Raw genomic sequence first — 20,733 nt, forward strand, 5'->3', positions numbered from 1 at the left:
TACCATTCGGCGTTCCGGAATTCTACATAATGCTATAAGGTTTTAAATATTATAGACGACTATGTTCTGTATATTAAATAGAGTAAAATTCACGTCTAAAAAGTTGCGCTTACCTATTCCATTATATCTGCACCCTGAACTATTTTTTCTGTAGTTAATGGCGTAATTAACTACACGTACCATAATTTATTATGGTAATAACTAGAACATTAAAGTTTTTTTCCATAAATAATTCGTTTACATTACTAGTCATTACCGGGGTATATAAACGAATCGGCCATAATATTACGGCAGTCTAATCTCACAAAAACGGTAAAGTAAAAAAATACAAAATGGCCGGTAATCGCGGTAATGTTCACGAAGGTATGTCACGCAACAAGAACTTTTATTTAACAACTACTGTGATTTATTTTATAAAAATGAAATAACAATTTCTAGCTTACCGTGCCGCAATTGAAAGTAATAAAAGCCGTTATAAAGAATGATTGATGATTGCCTTGGGATAATGATTGATTGATTGAAAGTACTAGAAGCGATTGCCTCTCAATATTCTAGAGTATTTATCGATGTTACGTTAAGGTTTTATGTTATTTAAATACATATCCCTAACATTTCGTAGGTTTTTTAGGGATACATTTTTAGGTGCCAGTATTTCTTGCAAAAATCAATATGGTTCTTCTTTACTGAGTAGCTATGGCATTTGGGTATCAGACAGACATGACGTTAATATACTCAATACGTTTATTGCATTCCACAATGTCTATACCTACCACCTAAGTAGGTACACAAGATTCATTAGTTTTGGAGCATTGTGGGCCCTAATAACATACTTTAAATTTGTTAAGTTCAGTTTTGTTAGAGAATAAATACACGTATTTCGACAAAACTCCAATAGCTATTTTTAGTACTGCTAATCAAAAAAGCGGTTCACATGTATAATATTAAAACTACGCTCGATCGAAAGCCACGGGTTGGTACTCGATCTTGGTTTGATTCGATGCAACCAATATTGGACTGAATCAAGAATTGAGTCAAATTAAAAAAAAAACAGGACTAACAGTTTGGCGACTTTGCACGCAGACACGAGATAACTGTCATAAGGTAGGTGCCAAAATCTTCCCATTTATAAAAAACTAGTTTGGGGCTTGTAATAGGCGGCGAGTGAATGCATTCTTCCATTAATAAGAGGTATTTTTATGCACCCATTACACCCATTATAAATTGTAACCAATGGAAATCTACGGTAGGTACTACCTAGACAAGTTACTTTTTTATTTACTTTACATTTTTCTGAAGGGATGTCTAAGATGGAATCGTGGAGGTAATGAAAACTTCTACTGATGTTCACCAAAAAGAAACAACTTTGTGAGTTCATATCAACAATATTTATTAGTTAAATATTATTTTTGTGGTATATTTTGTGCTTAGAACTATATTATATCAAGATTTAAGAATTACTTAATACTAAATACAATCTTATTACTTCTGCTCATTAATATCATATTATGCTTTAAAACGAATTGTCTTCTTTTTCAATGTTTTCATTTACCCAAAAAAAATTATAAGTCTTAATTATTAATACTTAAAAAGTATACGCGTTTACAATTCTGAAACTAAAAAGAACGCGCTTTAAAATAAATAATATCACATTATCCACAACGGAACGTGTCATAGTCTCTCATACATTCAAACCAACTGAAGTTAAACAAATAATAGACGATTACTATTGTATAAGTCACAAAATGTTATTATTGTATAATTAAAAAAGTATAAGCAATATTACGTAATTAACAAAAATTATCGAATGCTACAAAATTATTTTTACGTAAAAATAATCAAGAACAATACACCGGTACTAGGACAGAAATCTTTAAATCTTATCGTATGAAGTGTTTCTACATTACAACCAACCTAACATTAAATGACCTACGCACAATACGCCTACCAATAATGGAATATAAAAATGGAAAGGATTAAGATGTTGCGTTTAACTAAATACAAGTTAATATAGAAATAACCAAATTCCCATTACGGCTTCGCTCTTATATCTTCAGAGCAACTGTCAGTGAACCTCGTCGCTTAAGAATAAACCCTGTAGCGTCGAGAATAAGACACAAAATCATACGGCTATGTATCAGATAGTGTGAAACACATCTTGTCCAACGGGGCGCGTACGTTGCGTCCGACACGTATAAAGAAACGTGTGTTATGTACTCCTTAGTTACGCAATTATTGTAGTCATAGTAACCTAAAGCGTAACTGCTGTGTGGTCACAGGGGATCACATGGACGTAGGGGACCAAAAGTTCATTTCGCGGAGTTCTGACGGTTTCGGTCTGAAGGTCTGTGGTTTGACTGGCTTGGCTTGCTGAGCGGACGGTTCTTGAGACAAGTTGTGTAAGATTTTGCTCTTGGGCGAAGGACCGAGGTTTTCCACTGATTCGACAAGACTACCTGTAATTTAATAAATACATTTATGAGATTATTTGTCGAAATCAATAGACATTTTCTTAGAAATAGACGTAACACATACAGTAATATAAAGCGTAAACAAAACAAATTAGTATACTGAATACTAATTTGTTTTGTTTACGCTTTATATACGCTTCACAATGCGTTCTGAGAAATTCTAATTCAATATGCTTTCTGTTTGACAACACATGACGTCATAAAAGCACTAGCACAGAACGTGACAAAACCGTTCAGCATACACAACACACGACACGTGACGAGTAGTCACATTACTGATACAAAATGACGTCACTGATATGCAAGAAAAAGCACCACGAAAGTAAAATACAAACATTGGCTAGACAGTGGATAAATAAAATATTGTAGTTCACAATGAGTCAACAGTCTTTTTGTAGCTATGTTTTGAAAAAGACTTATTAATTACATACTAGTTACCTAAAGTCTAATTTAGATAATGCGATAATTATCGTGCAAGTTGCAGTACATTGCATTGCACTGTTGTAATAATATCGTTTGTTACCAAACATTGACGGTGACTGTGTATTGCAAGACATTTCTCGCATCGTCTAAACCGACTTAAATAGATATCTTACCTCGCGAAATTGCCAAAGTTTCATGATTCTCTTCTTCAGCTAAAGTGGAAGTAGATGTAGCGAGCTCCTTCTTCAAACCGAGAAGAGCCATAGACAACCAGGATCTAGGCGTGTTAGGATCATCTACCGGCTCGTATGGCGATGTGAAAAACCTGCAACAATAATAATTAGATTTAATAGTCAATTAGATTTCTTTAGCAGTTCATTTTTTGCTTTTTTTAATTTCAAGGGAGTGAATTGGGGTAACAAGGGTGGCAAGTTTAATGGCGTTAAAAAGTTTTGGATTCCGAATACTTGAACGTTCGCAAGGCCACAGTGAGAAAAACTGCGGTGATCAATGCTCAATGCTTCTCTATATGCAAAGAGGTACAGATACAATAATATTTAGAGGCTAATATTTTGCTGACTGGAAACTTGTAGTGTCACCTAAAACTAAATTTCGGTGAAACAGTCAAAACCTGGTTTACGTTAAAAAAAACAGGCTGGATATTTTACTGTCGATGGTGAAAGTTTAATTACATTAGATATGCGAAAAATATATTTTATATAATTTAAACACAGTGGAAATCAATAAGACATTATCAGTCAGACGACTGATTACCTGCAACCTTGTCACTGACCTGTATCTAGTGAAGTCGAAGGTTTAATGTGCTCGATACATGATAAGCACGTGAGACAAATAATAACCCTTATTTATGTATTTATTAAAAACTTTATGTACACAGTGATACAGCGGGTAATTTCGGATAAACAAACGTTTGGGTTCACAAAGAAATGATCAAAAGTCAGAGTCAAAGAATCAAAGTGAATAAACTTGGAAAGCTTCATTTTTTAATCACGTGTTTATGTACATACTCAGCGCATGATACTTATTTGATAACCTAAATCCAATCGCAATAAGTGATTTCATAATAAGTTAATTTATATATTTAGGATATAATGACACTCTTAATACAGTGTCCGACAATCTTATCGTCGCGTTTTGCAAATGTGATTACTGTACAACTTCTAAGCATAGTTACAACCTTGACTTTATAAAATAAAATAAAACAGTTGTCAAGTGACTTAAGATTGAATATTCAATCAATAATACACAAAGAAATAAAGTGATACAAAGCAGTTTGAACTAGTCACAAATCGACGACGGTCGCTGAACATTTACATAACCAGAAAAATATTTTTGAGAACTTGCCACAACTTTGTAATATTTATCTATACACGGTGATTTTTTAGTCGTCTTACAAAAGCAGCCCAGTTCATGTATCCAATGACTAGAACGCGTTCATGATAAAAAATAGGGATTTATGTGATTTGAAAAAAAAAAATGCAATTTTTATTAAATATTATGATGCAATTCGTAGTTTTTTAGAAACACAGCTCTGTTGCGAGCGCGGTCCGAGCTTTGTAACAATGGTGAGGGGCGCGGGCGGCGGCGTTTTTATCATTTTTAAGAGTATATTTCAGATTTCTCTTGTTTAATTTTTCTTCGTACTTATTATCTTAGTTGATGATAAAAAAATAATAATCGCGTCTAGGGGTATTTTACGTCGGATACATGAACTGGGCTACTTTTGTAAGACGACTAAAAAATCACCGTGTATATTGTGTATATTATTAAATTCTTTATCCAGTCCTCTTATTCTGAAGCTTAATGCTTGGTGTCTTAAATGAACAAAGGGCTAACTAATTCTTAAAAGATCTAAAATACTACTGAAAAAGTACTGTGAAATATAAAGAAAAAAAATGTGCACGTGCCGTCGATAAAGGAGAAACACGTGAATACGAAACATAACAAATAATTATGCCTCTGTATTAGTTCCACAACGGAAAATGACTATGATCCATGAAGATAAATGTACTTCATAGATAGGTGTTTAAGTGGCTATTGAATATATTCATTTGTTTTTCAATAGTAACCCATTTTCCTCTTTTTAATTATAATAGTGCAGCTGACCCTAACGCACTTCGTTGGTCGGCTAATATATTTATTAGCCTGTGACAATCACAAATAATGTGGCTTATTGATGGAAGTACTTCCGAAATCGGTTGACTATATTCAGAGATAGCCCCTAAAACTCAGCGAAGCGACACGACAAGCGACACTTCATAATATATTTTTTTTATTAACTCATTAGGCAGCAAAATCTAGCCTAATTCTGAAGAAAACCAAATACTACTTGGGCGCTATTTGCATTTCCGCCATCTTCAAATCTAGCTTAATAAAACCTGACCTCTCATTGGCGCTTTATACAGCAAGAGTACTCACTTTCAGTAGGCAATCTATAACAATTATCAGAACCAAAGTTTGTATACTATGCTTATAGCATTAAAGATAAGGATGATAGTGAGGTGGATAAGGGCAGAACAGGCTAGTGTGAAACAGGGAAAAAACCCCAAGCTACAATTCAAAGTAACAGGGAAAATTAAGAGAATTATGTTCCACTTGTGTTATCTCTCTGTCCGTGGGGAATAAATGCATTTTCTCTCTTTCTTTCTTTCACTTCTGTGGTAATGACTTACCGATTGCCGTTCATTTTCCTGCGTGAAGTGGGGCTGGAGGGTGGCGAGTGCGCGGGCGTGGCGGGCAGGCTCTTGCTGCCGCGTCGGTGCATCAGGTTGTACTGATGCATCTCCGGCGCAACCGCGTGTTCCTCTTCGGGAGAGGCTACCGTAAAGCCACGGGATGACTTCGATGAGATTATCTGATGTGCCACCTGGAATTAAATGGTTTTGTTATTATTATTTCGTGTTAGTTGTTAGTCCAATATTATTAATAAAATATTTTAAATAAACTCCTCATCATACCCACCAATAATGAAGGTTTATAGATTGAAATTGTTAATAAAGGAGATATAAGTAGTGAGCTCCGATAGAGCTTAGGGTCAAGATTACTTTTATTGATAAAAGTATGTTATGGAAAAGGAAAATCCCACTTTTAAATTACACGGAATTTCTAATATTTTTGGTGTGTTGATTCCTGTGGTTAGTAATGGGTAAATTTATTGTATTATAAATAAATTGGCTAATTCAATGTTTTCTTTGGTTATAAGAACGGACTAACAGAATATACCTATTATAAATGTCGAGTACAGATAATGAGTTCACGTATGACAAAGCATACCTAAACATCGGTTCGGTATTATGATTTATTATTGTTACAGTTCAGTTACAATAAACAAGGTCGGTTTAAACAACATAACAAACGGAAAAGAACAACTAGACGACAGTCTATACATATCAATTATCATCAATTAAATCAATGTATAATAGATAAGTTGTTTTGAAAACACTAAGTACCTAATTTATTGTTCCTTTTTACGTCATACTTATAATGAAGCGTAATTTCACCATTTTTAGTTTATATAAACACCATTAGGATGGAAAACCCAATACAGTGTAAACTAATGGAACAAAAGCTTGTTAGTTCTGTAAACATTATTCGAGATTCTTTGATAACGCGAACGGTATCACTATCAATATATAAACAACACACTAGATATGTTTACTTTACATTCCTAGGATACTAAGTGTTGTTTTATTTGCGCTTTATTTGTACTGCAGTTGTTTTCCAAACACCTAGAAAATGATGTAACCAATGCAAATATTTCTGGACACTAATAACAAGCTGAGTTGTTGATAAGGAGTAATTAAAAACATGTCACGCCCAATCGCAAGACCGAGTTATCAACACATGAGATACTGTGTTTAACGACTATATTCATAGTCATATTTTTATTTTCACATGAATTTTCTTCACATCTTTACAGACCTACATAGAACTTTCTAGACGAGAATTCTTTACTCAGAGTGCGTAAAGGACAATTAGGGAAGAATGCCAGCGAAATAAAGCTAGAACATAATACAGCGCTATAATAACAATACTGCGATCGCCGATCACCGATGCGTTTGCCAAGTGCAGCGCCGTATTTATAGAATTATAAACTCGTATGCAGGTCGTTAAGAATCCTATTTGAACTAGTTAACGAATTCCGTGGTACTGTTATGAAACGAAACCAACCTCTATTGAACGACCAGAGTTATTTATGTACTTAACCGAAGCATTTCAGTTTGCTATAATGGTATTCACTTCACCGCACAATAAACTTTCAACTATTTCTTATAATGACTTTCGGTGGAACTCACCTTGACAATAGAAGTGCCGCAAGCCGCGCCTTCGCCTTTAAATCCGTCGTCGGTCCCAGCTGGTTTCGGCTTAGATGAAGCTGACTTCACTGTAAATAAAACAAAACTGAGCATAAAGTCATTATAGGCATTCATTGCATATTGCAACAAACGATAACTTGTAATACGATTGTAATTTTACATCACTTTAGTACTAACTTCATGACACACATTGCGTATTAGTTTTATTACAACATTATGATATCAACTAGATAAAATATTGTACAGACACAAAGGGCCTTAAACGAGCTTAACATAAACTAAAAATTGCCTCCATGTGCATATGCAACTAGAGAATTCTAGCAAATTCTAGTGTATCCTGCAATACATAAGAAAAAACTCGATTATTTTCAAAACCGTAAGTTTTTTTAATTCCGATTCTTTTTAAAACTTACGGGTTTAAGAAAAACCGATTCCATTTATAAAAACTAGCTGTGTAGCAGTGTAGGTACCGGCCAATGTCAATGTCATACGATAACCTTTCGAAACACACAAAGTTGTCTTACCAGCTGTGTTGATTGGTGCAATGCCGTGGAGTACGTCTTGACACGGTTTTGTATGTTTCGACCAGTCCTTCTCCTTGACTACGTTGTACGCTGATGGGGCTTTGACTTCGTTTGACGGCTCGGCGAACACTTTCGGTCCCGCGGCGTCAAATTTCGGTTTCCCAAACAATACCTCGGGTTTTGGGTATCTTATGTAGAAAAATGAATCTTCGGGAGCAGGCGGCGAGCTGGCAAAAGGTTCATACTCCCTGCAAAAAAAGAAAACGTCATTTAATAACATGTATTTAAATCTTTAGATTAGATAACAAAAAATGTTTACAAGCATAACATTGTAACGTTACAATACAACAATGGAGGTCAATTGTTAAAGTTATTAACATTATTGTAGGCCAATCCGAGGGCGATCAACGACACTCACGATAAAATGTTGTTGAACTGTGCCATCATGTTCCTCTTTCTGAACATTTTGAATTTCTTTTAAATTAATGTGCTCTCCTTAATATGAAATTGCAGTCCGGAACGTATACTCCGGTATCACAAAATGTTTATTTGTTGGTATTTTGAAAAGAAAATTCTTCTTGAAAAATATGATTTCCGTAAGGGTACAGAATGTAGCGGTATACACGGTCTGTGCGAAATAACTAAAATAACACGCTCATGCTTTGCTTTTTATACAACCTAGAGATAGGACTTGCTCATGATAAGAGTACACATAAAATAACAACGTCACTTTGAAAATAAATTCTAACAACAAGCCTACGTGTACGTCACGCCAGCGCGGGCCAATGAGAGCGGCTCATTAGCGCACTCCCTCTTTCACAAAACATCACGAGGGGCTTACGTAGCCAGCCGGCTCGTAGAGGTTGAAAACACGCTCAGAATAGAACGACTACTCGTATATCTTGGCAATCATGAAACTGGTATTTCCAACGACATTTCCACAAAACTTTACTCCATGATAATGTCATTAACACTTGTAACTTAAATGCGTTACGTACCAGTGGTTAGGCTACACTAAAATAGATGCGGCCACGGCGAGTCAGGCACGCTAGCCAATATCCGGAAAACAAACAAGATTATTACTTTGCATTCACAAGGTTCAAACGGTGATACAATTCTAAATAATCAATATGAATTTTGAAAGTCGTATGTCTAGCGAGTAGATACATCCTTATATATTTTTTGCGTCTGAGTTTGCTTGCAGCTAGGAAAAATATACACGCAAAAATAAGACCAGTTCTGTAGCTAGTATTTTGAGTAAAAATAAATGAAAACGTCAATGACCCTTCGGCTTAATTGCTTGGCAAAGCATGCATGTTTTAGCCCATTAAGTCTTCATTTCAGATCACATTAAATAGGTATTATTTGACTAAAAAAAAAAACAAAAAAAAGTTTCGCGATATAAGTACGTATATATTACTCTGCTTGACATATAGATAACTCCGAAATGAAAATATTGACCGAAATTATAACGTAAACAATACGCGAAGTAGGTAAGAATGATAAGACAGATTGGACTTGTAATCACTTGAATAAACCTTCTAACAATAAATCATAAAGCTGCAACTATAAAACAGTTACCATAACATAGCGACCGATAACGCTGTACGTATGGTACCATATCATATTACAGGACTAAGAATATAATAAAAAATAATATGACGTCACTTTAACGAGAAGTAAAATAGTAATTTTTTGTGAAAGTCACGATGAACGGTGGAAAACGTCTTGCAAATGAAAGATTTTGAATAAAGACAAAATAAAATTCTACGTAGACAATTCGTGCCAGCTCTGCTATACATATTTTGCGGATTGATAATTCTATTGCGCATTTGGATAGGTAAGTATTTGAGGATTGCGCGAAGAAAGGAGTTCCATACAACCAGGTGCAAAAGTGGGCAAAACTCCAACAACGATAGTGAATAATGCTGTTAACTAGTAAATTGATATTCAGACCTCGAATGTCTGAAATGCGTTTCGTGTTTCCTAAACATAAGAAAAGGACTGGAACAAAATTTGCGAATCCTAGAATGAAATTGGTGGTCTATTGTCACCTGTTGAATGCCAATGCCAGCAGAAGTTCAGGTTTATATCAAACAGCACATTACCTTAGTAATTCAGTTTTATATAAACAATTCAGAAAGTTTCTAGAGAATGAGTATTCGAGTTTTTAAATATACTCAAATCAATGCCTTCATTCAATAATCCTATCGAAAAAGATTGATAGCGTGATTGCATTGTAAGTGCTAACAAAAGAAGACTTACATCATTCGTACTGTCATGGACAAAACCATATCATCGAAGTTACTTAACTAAATTTAAACAGTATAGATAATTTTTAATTTACGACAAAGGTTCGATAGTTTGGCAAAAGTTACACGAAATCTTTGAGCAGGCCGAATGATAAATAAAACATTGATATCATCATGACTGGTGATGACTCCAGAGAATTTCCAGAAAACATTTTGATAGATCAGATATATCATTGGTGTCATTGGTGAAACACAAAAATAGTTTAATGATGTCTTAGTTAATTTGTATTGTTATATTTGTTTAAGCCATAATTATTGTAGGTTGACAAAGGCATCGACATGCCAATGTAAAATGAACTGAAATGTGAAATGGTGTACAGTTGCAAAAAATATTCAATATTAAAACAATTTCAACACTTGCGAGTAAGCAAAATTATTAATTTGTTTATATTAACATCGATTTGGTTACATACCGTTAGCTATTTACATTAATGAACATTGAACAATTCGTCGAATACATACATACATACATACATTATTTTACTTTCTTCGTGCGTAATGTTTATAAACTAGCATATTTGATCTACAAACTGTTGTTTATAATTATTAGAGAAGTTTAATAGAAAATGCCCTATTTATTGAATGTATTCTGTGTCTTGGTACATCAAGCAAACGACATTATCAAGGATTGATTGTTCTACGTCATTTGTTTGGCATTGGACGAAGCGTATCCATACTATCCATCACAGTCTTAAGTCGTTATCAATAAAAGCTACTCAGAATCAACATTTCATTGTTTTGCAATCATGTCATTTAACTTCGTTTTGACATTTAAAAACCTGTTTGTTGTTTACGTAGAGACACACCTTCATTCCGTCGCATAAGTGGTCGTACCACTCACCACAAGCTGACCCCACCGGATTGCATTGAATAGTATTTGTGAAACAAATGCATACGTCATTGAGACCTGCTTTGACGTATTTCTCTGAACTATATGACTTGTAAACAATAATTACTGCACCGATGACCGAGTGGTAAATATCATCACACCAAACCCGCTGTGCGGGGCGGCGTGCGAACCATGTCGCGGGTTCGATTCCCGCGTAGGACACGTTTGTGTGATCCACGGTGTCTTGTACATGTAACTTTAATGTTTTCGAAACACCCGTGACACAAGGAATAAATTCTTTCATTCGTATTAATAAAAAAAATATTTATAGGGTAACATTGTGACGCTATGCACCTATTTTACAATAGGAGTAATCTTGTAAACAGAAAATATTTTAATTATAATAACCAAGCGGAAAAGAGTACACTTTTGGTTATACTAGACAAGGGTCCAAATTAAATAAGTAATGCACTCAAAATTATTTAATACTGTATAGTTTACGGAAAGTGTTGAAACTGTGTGGCCTATAAAACACGTCATATAGGAACGGTATTGCGTCATTGTAATAATATTCTAGTCGGCCTACTGCATACTGTTACGAAACTTCAAGGCAAAAATCGCACGCGCTCTACGGAGTTTTAGAAAGTATCCAACGAATTATGTCGATGTCATGACGATTGACCACTGTTCAAGGAATAGATGATGATGGGGAGTAAGTACTCATGGTAATTATGAAACATCACATAACACATAACGTTGTAGGTTTCAATGCCTCAAATGTTGAGGAAAAAACTGAATATTTAAAAGTTGTAATCGATTGTATAGTGACGATTATGCCTCATTATGACGTCACACGCAAACCCGACGTCATACATACACAAACACCTGGAAATAGGCATCAAATTGAAAATTTAAATAAATACGAGAACAATCGTGACTCGTAGATCAATTACAGATCATGTACAGAAATAAACCGCGATAAGTAAGCAGTTGAAATTCACAATCTAATGTATCGGTCGATGTTATCTAACAAAACGGAAATCGTAACGCGAACTTTGTGTTTCGGGAAAATTAAAAGTTACAACACAATGCTATCCCGTAATCATGTTATGGTTATTCTAACAATGAACCAGTATGTAATCCCATTTTTACACAGAGAGAGAGAGAGAGGAAGATATGCGGCTTTACGTAGTGTAGTGTGTCGTCTCGTTTCCGCATCTGTAGCATTCTTATTTTAAGAGGTGGTACTGGTAAGCTTATGGACCTCAGCTTCAACGTGTAAATAACAAATTAAAAAACGGTCCCAAGAAAATACTAAAGGTAATTTAATGTCGGGGCATTAGGCCTCTAAGGATTAATTAGGTTATTTATTTCAGGATTGACGTTTGTTTACACAAGGAATTCACCTCCATAATTCTAGAATTCTATAAACGCATACCTAGCTACAGATTATGTCTAGGAAGCTTTGTTATTCTTAGCTGACATTGACTACTATAACAGACAAAGACCACCGAGACGTTTCCGCGATATGATTTTATTCCTTTTTCTTCCTATATTTGTAAATACTGGTATTACATACAATGTACTTTACCTTAACCAGAATATTCTGGGCTAAGAATGACTATAAGAGACAGAACAACGTAGACGTTGCGAATGAAAACAATTTGTCCTTGCTGTATTCCTTAAGTTTACACAATTGTTTTATAAGTTTACTAGCTTTTCGCCCGAGGCTTCGCCCGCGCCGATGTCGGTTATATCGCGTTTCCAAGAGAACTCTTCAAAAGTCCGGGATAAAAACTATCCTATGTTCTTTCTCAAGGTCAACTCTATCTCTGTACCAAATTTCATTAAAATCAGTTCAGTGGTTTAAACGTGAAAACGTAACAGACAGACAGACAGAGTCACTTTCGCATTTATAATATTAGTAGGGATAGAACTTATGTAACTCTAACTGGTTGTTTACATCAAAACTGGCAGAAGGATGATAAAGAAGACGGATGGGTAAAATATGCTCGAGCAAGCTTTGTCATACGCTCGAGCTTTTAATCTCCTTTCTCTTTCTTCTATGATAATCTTTAAAAAAATGTATTGTTCTAATAAATTTGTCTCGTTTTATTGCAGATACTCCAATATGCCTATATAATTTGCAAAAGCGCTTGAAGGGTAAATACAGTACACAATATACTTTGGTTGACGCCAAACGCTTAGGAAGCGACTGGTTTAACTCATTATTTAATACTTATATAGGAATATTATTTAAGCGTATTGGAAAACATTAACGGTAAAGCGTGACGTCACTTGTTATCATAAGCACAGCCAACTTTCTGCGCTTGGAAACAGATAACGCGCAAAAGATAATTAAAAAATAAAATAATAATATTATCAAAACTGGCCAGAATTAAATTGTTATCTATCGTCAATCACAGAATTTGAATGCACGTTTATTGTTCATTTATGACTGCTCAATACCAAGACTTGGTTTTACAAACAAAAGATTTTATGTTTTGTATAGTATCGGATTGGTCTCACAGTTTCAAATGTTTGTTTTTCAGTAGATCTCAATTGTCTGAAACCGTGGGAAAACCACTAGATAATACAGTTCAGAACCAAACAAAGTTTGGCCGACGTGGTATTATTTCCAGACTGCGTGAGAAAGATGGTAATGATTTTCGCGGATTTGATGTGACTCAGTTTGACCATTCTTTAAGCTGTTAAAAGGGCCCGTAGTGTGCAGATATTAGTACATGTATAGATACGATTACCAATAATCAATAACAAAATTGTGACTCACACGGTTGGCTTCGATTGAGATGCAATTTTATGTAAATCTTGTACTCACTGGAAATCAACCGTTTTCCTCTGCAATTTCTTCACAAATGAGTTTTCACTACTTGAAGAGCCAATAAATGTGAAAGCACTTCAAGAACAAACCCTTCGACACGTACTGGCCACTTATTAATTAACAAACGTTAACAGGCCATGTTTATAAAACTTACACACGTGCCCACGAGGCTCACCGCCAGTCGCGCGACGTCGGTAAAACAGTTATTCACTACACTTCTATTTCGAAAGCAGTAAGGGTGTTTTTAAAAGAATTTCTGCTATAAAATGATAGGAACCTACTAAAGACAAAACATTGACCTTATTTCTAAAGCATTGGTTCATTCTCCTCATTGTTAAACCTATTTTATTGCCAGGAAAGAATGGAATTACCTATAGAAGTCATATTTCTATTCTTGCACCATAATAAGATTATACTTAAATAGAATATAGTTCATGGTATTCTTTTACGAATATTTACAAATGGTCTTAATAAACAATTTAGAAAATGTTAATGTAATATTCACCAAATTCCAATTTTATTTGATAGGTATTAATTGGTGTTAATGTTAATTGAAATAATTCTAATGCACCTATTGTTATCAAGATGTTGTTATATTTAATCATTAGTGAACAAGGCTTAATGTTGCAATGAGTTTTACCTTCACGGTTGGGTAATACAACACAAATTAAAGTATATTGTAATTGATTGGCTGTATAAGTTGGATTAACAATTAACTCAGAAATAAATCAGGTCCAATTATAGTTTTGGAGCAATCTCTAAAAAACATGCTATTAATACATAAGCGAACAGTTATACAAGTACAGTTGTGTATTAATATAGTACAATGCTCATAATACACATTCACAATCACTATTGAACTTGAATTAATATTAAGTAAAAAGAAATCAGTACTCACTTCACTGGTTTGGTTTTCATCCAAGTTGGCAGGGTAAATCCATCCTTAATTTCAGGGTCACTTGAAGCCATGGTTTTATTTTTAATGACAAATTATATAAAAACTCTTTAGTAAAGTAACTTTTAATTTAAGAACAAAAAGACAACTGTCTTGATTATACACTAAAAACTCAGTGGTTCTTATCTTGAGCAGAAATGATAAGATTGTTTTAGTTGGCAATACTGTGTGACAACATTAAAAAACATGAAAGAAAAAATAAAGAGAAGAATAATATCAGAAAAAATATTATCTAAATTATTTAACTAAGGTAGTGCTCAAGACACCCTTTGGGATTCACTAGACTTCATTGAAAGTGTAGACGAAGCCATCTGTAACAAAGAGACAAGGCATTTATAAATAATGCAAAGTAAAATAGATTCATTTCTACTCATATGTAATTATCTTTTTTACAGAATTCTCATTTATATGGAATATTACTGAAGATAATAAACATATTGTTTTCAGTTACTTTGGCAAATTAGATTACAAAATTGTCTATTACCCACAAATTATTTTTAAAAGATGGCGCAAATTTTTAACAAAACAATATAAACATTCAATTGGCATTCGAGGCTACATAATAAAATATATCATAAATAATTTGCAGGAAATGCAGTGTTATCAAACCAAATAAAAAATAACCATGACCTAAATCTACACACAATATTTATTTATTTATGTAATAAAATATGTCATTTACACAAAGTTTTGTTTTCCTTGTTCAGTAAGTTGGCAAGAAGGTAATTTCCATAGCCAATATTTATTTGTTATTGTCTCACTGGCAATGTTAATCCATTATGACTAAGGTGCCAAAGAGAGATCCATACACAAACATACATTTAAAACAAAAATATTTTAATTTCATTTCATTGTTGTTTATTTTCTTCTTTATTTGCTTCAATTGAATGTGTTACATCATGCTGTTTATGAATAATAACAGTTCTAAAAATATTACACACTTGACCCAATTATTTAAAATATTCAGTATTGAAGGTACTTTCATAAAAATATATAATTACCACAATCTAAAGCTTTTTATTCAGTTACAGGAGTAATTAAGCTAAAAAAAAGATCTCAAAATCTTAATTAGATACATTTTTTGGATGGAACAAATACAAATGCTTGGAAAGGTAATTACCATATTTCTATATTCATAATAATGTGAAGTACAGTTATGTAAAGATAGAGCAATAACAATCAATGACGAATCACGAGGCGGATCCACGAGACGCAACATAACGTTAGTTTCAATGCCATCTCAATCACAATCTAATAAATTAGTTCATGCATCATTTCAGCATATACAATTTATTCTTACCTGCATTCATTGTATAAAATCGACACGTATAATCTTCGGTTTCGAAACAGAACGCAGATATATGTCTCAACATTATTTATTAGAACGTTTGTCTACAGAACAAGAGAACCGATATAAAAGTACACAAATATTGTACACACTAATTTACAATACAACCACCAAACATGCGGTTGGTACGTAATAATATAATTTTATGCAAACGCAATACATTTAACAAATGAAACTTATAGCCATAAGAAAAATATGTAGATACTCACGGTTTCACGCATAATATCTGAAGCACAAAACTTATTCAGCATTATAACGAATTTTAAATACAACACTCAAGCAACACCAAATCAAGGCAAACACAAATGGCTGCTGCAGCTGGGGACAGTGTTTGACAAAGAATAAGGATGGCGAAAATAATCGACTATTTACTTAAAAAATGTTTTTTGAATCTCAAGATATAATTAAGATCTATGAATTTTCGTTCGTAGCACAACTATTTTTCGATTTATTTACTATTAATAAATAAAACTTAAGTCAGCAGCATTAATAGCTTGAACTGCTATTAGGTGGAATACTTTATGATTTCCCATCACTCAGCGCATAGTTGACAGGTGACACTGTGGTGACAGCGGAATAAAAATATTTGCAATGCGATAGATTTTTCTACCTGAATTTACTCGTACAAAACTACCTCACGAATAAATTTAAGAAAACTTCAACATGTCTGAAGATGAACCTACTGACTTGGATTGGGTGCAGCTCCGAAAAGATATGGGGGAGCGTGTGCGAGTTGAAACGACAAAAGAGAAATTTTACCGAAAATTTGCCGAAAATCCTTTTGTGCCCATAGGTATTACTTAATATTCGTTTACTTAAGATAATTTCATTCTTCTTTCTTGCTTTCATACTCTACTTAAGGTTTAAGGTGTCTGAACACCATCTTATTATTCATAGTAATTTCCCCAAAATTGATGTAGGTACCTAAGCAAATTACTCTTAATAATAATATTATTATGCAATAGATTTTTGATCCGTCTAACACTATTATATACCTAAAATCAACATTTCATTTTTTTTTTTAATGAGTATGGTAGTGATCTTTCTACAAAAAAGACTGCATCTATTTACAGGTTGCTTGGCCACTGCTGGTGCACTATCTTACGGTCTCTGGAGCTTCAGAACAGGTCGCAGGAAGATGTCTCAGAACATGATGCGTTTGAGAATTGTAGCACAAGGATTCACTATCACAGCTCTCGTTGTTGGTGTTATGATGACCTCAGCAAAAGGACTTGCAAAATAGATTCTCACACTGTATATTTTTCTGATCTTGCTTTTCTACAGTACAATGCATAATTAAGTAGATGTTTATATTATATAGATAAATCTTTACTACTGGTTTTCTTTTATTCCTGACACTACTCTCTGCATAAGTATATAAATCTTTATTAGTATAATTTTAATTAAATTTGATCTAAAAAGATGTTGTACAATCAAAACCTGGGAATGACTGTGTGAAAAACATACAAGCTGTTTATTGAGCACTGGAAGATAGTAGATGATTTTTTGAATGATACTTTAAGGTTTTTAATAAATAAATCAATGAGAATGAAGTTTTTGTTGCCTTACTGTATGTTGAAAAAACCGCATTGATAGGCCACAGTAAACTAGATAGCTACCCTCTCGACAAAATAAGCTTATGAACTAAAAATGGTTTAACAGTAAATTAATCAGTTTCCTATTTAATTTTAATCATTAATTGTATTTTCATTTCGTTTTTCATTCCATTGACTCAGTTCACTGTGAGCTAGTTCTAGATAGGAATGCATATTCCAAATGATTATAATCCCCTATAATAATTATTATAGGGTCAAAACCAAAATGTCTTCGCGGGGGCAGAATAAGGGCAAGATCAAGAGCTCTATGGGTAGGTACTAGTACAGGTTGGTAAGCTATAAGTAGCTGTAAAGTTCTATCATTACTTTGATTGGTTAAACAACTTTGAAATGTATGTGGCCTTTGTTATAGAAGAGCATTGAGTAATATGGAATGAAATTAAAATATATAAGAACAATGAGTTTTCCGGTTAATTCAGACATATTTATTTTATATGAGACATCTTTCAAAAGTGTGCGACTACACAAATACAAATCTGAATTTATAAAATCTATTTTAAATTAACAGAAAATAAACTTCGGGATAAAATACTTATATTTCAAACAGATATGTAAGAAAAAGTAAACCCATGTGGCAGCGGCTGTCATTACCGTCATGACCTCATGTTATTGAATCTCGCATTCATCGAGCGCGGACCGAGTGACTCTTGAGACCTTGATTTGGACTGGGTTGTTTGCAGATTAATGACGCGCCTTATTTTGGGATTTAATGATTTGTCACACTTTAATAAAACATTTGCTTAGATAATAATGACGAAAGTAAAATGATGCTGGATATGATGTGCCTGGTTAATTAAAAATATTAATAATGAATGGATTTATAGCTGTACACTGTGGTAAACAAAATATTTATATCGTTAATTACTGCATGAAACCGATCTAATAACTTCCAATTATTGTAAACTTTTATTAGACGGTATATTCAAAGTTATTGCCAAATAAAATATTTTTAGGGGCTGGATACCACAGTGATTCTTTAAAGAAGGAATACCAGAAGACCTGCTTTTTAGCATGCAGGAAAGCCTCCGAAGCTCTTCAGCAAGGTGGTAATGCTGTAGACGCGGTGGAGAAAGCTATAATAGGTTTGAAACAGTTTTATTATTGTAAGAGCAAGTGATATCATACTTCAATGAAGTTATTTGAACTTATTTAAATGTTACTTATTTTTCAGAATTAGAGAATAGCCCACTGACAAATGCTGGATATGGATCAAACTTGAGTTGGAATGGATCAGTTGAATGTGATGCTTCAGTTATGAATGGTCAAACACTTCATTTTGGGGCATGTGGAGCAGTATCAAATGTTTGGAATCCTATTTCCTTAGCCAAACATCTATGCATAAAGCAGTGTGATAATCTATCACTGGGTCGAGTTCCTCCTTGCATATTGACGGGACATGGAGCAAGAACATGGGCTGAAAGAATGGGTTTAGAGATAGTTGATGAACATAAAATGGTGTCTGCTCGGGCATTTAGAAACTATAAACATTGTAAAAGAAAGCTGAAAAGATATTCAATACAAAATGACATAAAATTTAGTCCCTTAGATACTGTTGGGGCTATTTGTGTAGACTCAAATGGTGTTGTGGCCTCAGGGGCAAGTTCAGGGGGTGTTTCCTTAAAACATGAAGGAAGAGTTGGGCAGGCTGCTTCATTTGGAAGTGGAGTATGGGCAGTAATGAGCAGAGATGGTACAAAGCCCTCAGTAGCAGCATGCACCTCAGGCTGTGGAGAACATTTAATCAGAACACAACTAGCAAAAGTATCTGCTGAGAGTTTACTAGAGTCTTCCCCTGTTCTAGGCCTTGATAAATGCTTTAAAGAGAACTTTTTAGAATCACCTTTTTTATGGGATGTTCCTGAAAGGCTAGGGGGAACATTAGCTTTAAAGTTTGACTCTGTGAATGGTGAAGGAGAGTTACTTTGGGGACACACTACTAAAACTATGTGTATTGGATACATGTCTACTGAGAGTGACCGGCCTAAGGTATGCCACCGTTACTTTCTACTTTTACTAAATTTAAGAACGGTTTACTCACGCGTATTTCAACTAGCGACGTCGCCGCTCCGTTAGCTCTAAGCTAGTTACCCCTAAGGACTTCCATGAGGTATGAAACAAGTCAGTCCCAATTAATATAGTTAAAGACCATTCTAAAGATATTATTATAACACAGCAATCAATCAAAAGTTTTAGAACTTTAAAATGACCAATAATTTTATTTTCCAGTGTGTCATCTCATATCTACCACAAAAAGTAGACCCTGGGCGCAAAGCTGTTGTATCTGGACAACCCTTTAAAGTGTCTATGCAGGCATGTCCTGTCCTGACTTGGGAGGTAAAGGTCGAAGGCAACTGTAATGGATCTCTATAAGTATTGTAAGTAAATAAGAGAAATAAACATGTACCTATATAAAAAAATAACTTTTTTTATTTGTCTTCCTGGTTCTGGTACTGAAAATTTTAATAGCCTAGTAAATCCGAAACTAATATTGCACTTTCTCATTGGTTTTTATTCTGCTGGAACAGCACTTGTACTGGATATTTTGTTGATTTAAAATTTGGGTAAATTCATACAGGCTCTCCCAGAAATCAACGCCAAGTTTAAACAAGTGGAAGGCAAAGTCATAACAGTTACCAGAAGAATGATAATAATAAAATTGGTCAAGTTTTTTTTGCAGTAAGTTAATCATAAGCGTTAAAGAAAATCAAGGAAACTGAGCAATTTGATTAATTTTTCGAACTAATATAGGAAATTAAACATAATTTGACCTGGCCTTTCAATCGTTTTCAAGTTCGCGTTAATTTCTGGGACACCCTGTATACTTGCTTTGTCCAAGACATTCAAATCTTTTCTTTTTAAGAAAGACACTAAACAGTGGCTTTTAAAAGGCAACAATAAAATGTAAGTTTTTGAGCAACTTTGGTAGGTTAAGAAATAATAATTCATTTAGTGTTTATTAAAGAAAATGTATTCAGAAGTTAAATGTGTGCTAAAATATAAATTCGGTGAGAGGCATTTATTAAGTACCTATATTTAATTATATTACATTTAAATACAACTGCATGTGGAAGTATATAAC

The 20,733-nt window shown here is 33.9% G+C and overlaps 3 protein-coding genes across 4 annotated transcripts; 2 read left to right on the forward strand and 1 right to left on the reverse strand.

The window, feature by feature from the left end:
* Positions 1-1,366: 1,366 nt before the first annotated feature.
* Positions 1,367-16,355, reverse strand: LOC113497876. Of its 2 annotated transcripts, XM_026877636.1 has the most exons (7): positions 16,248-16,355; positions 14,634-15,001; positions 7,753-8,000; positions 7,208-7,296; positions 5,585-5,778; positions 3,065-3,216; positions 1,367-2,453 (listed from the first exon to the last, which is right to left on the reverse strand). In XM_026877636.1, exons 2-7 carry the CDS (start codon positions 14,702-14,704, stop codon positions 2,281-2,283), a joined length of 927 nt encoding a protein of 308 aa, XP_026733437.1. In that variant the 5' UTR covers positions 14,705-15,001; positions 16,248-16,355; the 3' UTR covers positions 1,367-2,280. The 2 variants fall into 2 exon arrangements, with proteins under 2 accessions (XP_026733437.1, XP_026733439.1); XM_026877638.1 differs by lacking the exons at positions 14,634-15,001; positions 16,248-16,355 and adding an exon at positions 8,171-8,439.
* A 231-nt stretch (positions 16,356-16,586) lies between these two features.
* LOC113497877 (HIG1 domain family member 2A, mitochondrial) lies at positions 16,587-17,370 on the forward strand. The gene is made up of 2 exons (XM_026877639.1): positions 16,587-16,831; positions 17,112-17,370. Exons 1-2 carry the CDS (start codon positions 16,702-16,704, stop codon positions 17,279-17,281), a joined length of 300 nt encoding a protein of 99 aa, XP_026733440.1. The 5' UTR covers positions 16,587-16,701; the 3' UTR covers positions 17,282-17,370.
* An 873-nt stretch (positions 17,371-18,243) lies between these two features.
* LOC113497875 (threonine aspartase 1) lies at positions 18,244-20,071 on the forward strand. Its single transcript, XM_026877635.1, has 4 exons — positions 18,244-18,490; positions 18,608-18,736; positions 18,826-19,640; positions 19,881-20,071. Exons 1-4 carry the CDS (start codon positions 18,463-18,465, stop codon positions 20,022-20,024), a joined length of 1,116 nt encoding a protein of 371 aa, XP_026733436.1. The 5' UTR covers positions 18,244-18,462; the 3' UTR covers positions 20,025-20,071.
* Positions 20,072-20,733: the final 662 nt, after the last annotated feature.

Source organism: Trichoplusia ni, chromosome 10 (genome assembly GCF_003590095.1).
Source record: "Trichoplusia ni isolate ovarian cell line Hi5 chromosome 10, tn1, whole genome shotgun sequence".
Taxonomy (NCBI): domain Eukaryota; kingdom Metazoa; phylum Arthropoda; class Insecta; order Lepidoptera; family Noctuidae; genus Trichoplusia; species Trichoplusia ni.

What these genes read in the sequence shown, in the direction of transcription:
- LOC113497876 (XM_026877636.1), bottom strand. Translation starts at nt 14,704, where the DNA reads ATGGCTTCAAGTGACCCTGAAATTAAGGATGGATTTACCCTGCCAACT. An exon ending in TGCACCAATCAACACAGCTG is followed by an intron (nt 7,297 to 7,752) that starts GTAAGACAACTT and finishes TTTTATTTACAG; the next exon opens with TGAAGTCAGCTTCATCTAAG. An exon ending in AGGAAAATGAACGGCAATCG is followed by an intron (nt 3,217 to 5,584) that starts GTAAGTCATTAC and finishes TTATTGTTGCAG; the next exon opens with GTTTTTCACATCGCCATACG.
- LOC113497877 (XM_026877639.1), top strand. Translation starts at nt 16,702, where the DNA reads ATGTCTGAAGATGAACCTACTGACTTGGATTGGGTGCAGCTCCGAAAA. An exon ending in AAATCCTTTTGTGCCCATAG is followed by an intron (nt 16,832 to 17,111) that starts GTATTACTTAAT and finishes ATCTATTTACAG; the next exon opens with GTTGCTTGGCCACTGCTGGT.
- LOC113497875 (XM_026877635.1), top strand. Translation starts at nt 18,463, where the DNA reads ATGAATGGATTTATAGCTGTACACTGTG. An exon ending in ATTTATAGCTGTACACTGTG is followed by an intron (nt 18,491 to 18,607) that starts GTAAACAAAATA and finishes AAATATTTTTAG; the next exon opens with GGGCTGGATACCACAGTGAT. An exon ending in CTGAGAGTGACCGGCCTAAG is followed by an intron (nt 19,641 to 19,880) that starts GTATGCCACCGT and finishes TTTATTTTCCAG; the next exon opens with TGTGTCATCTCATATCTACC.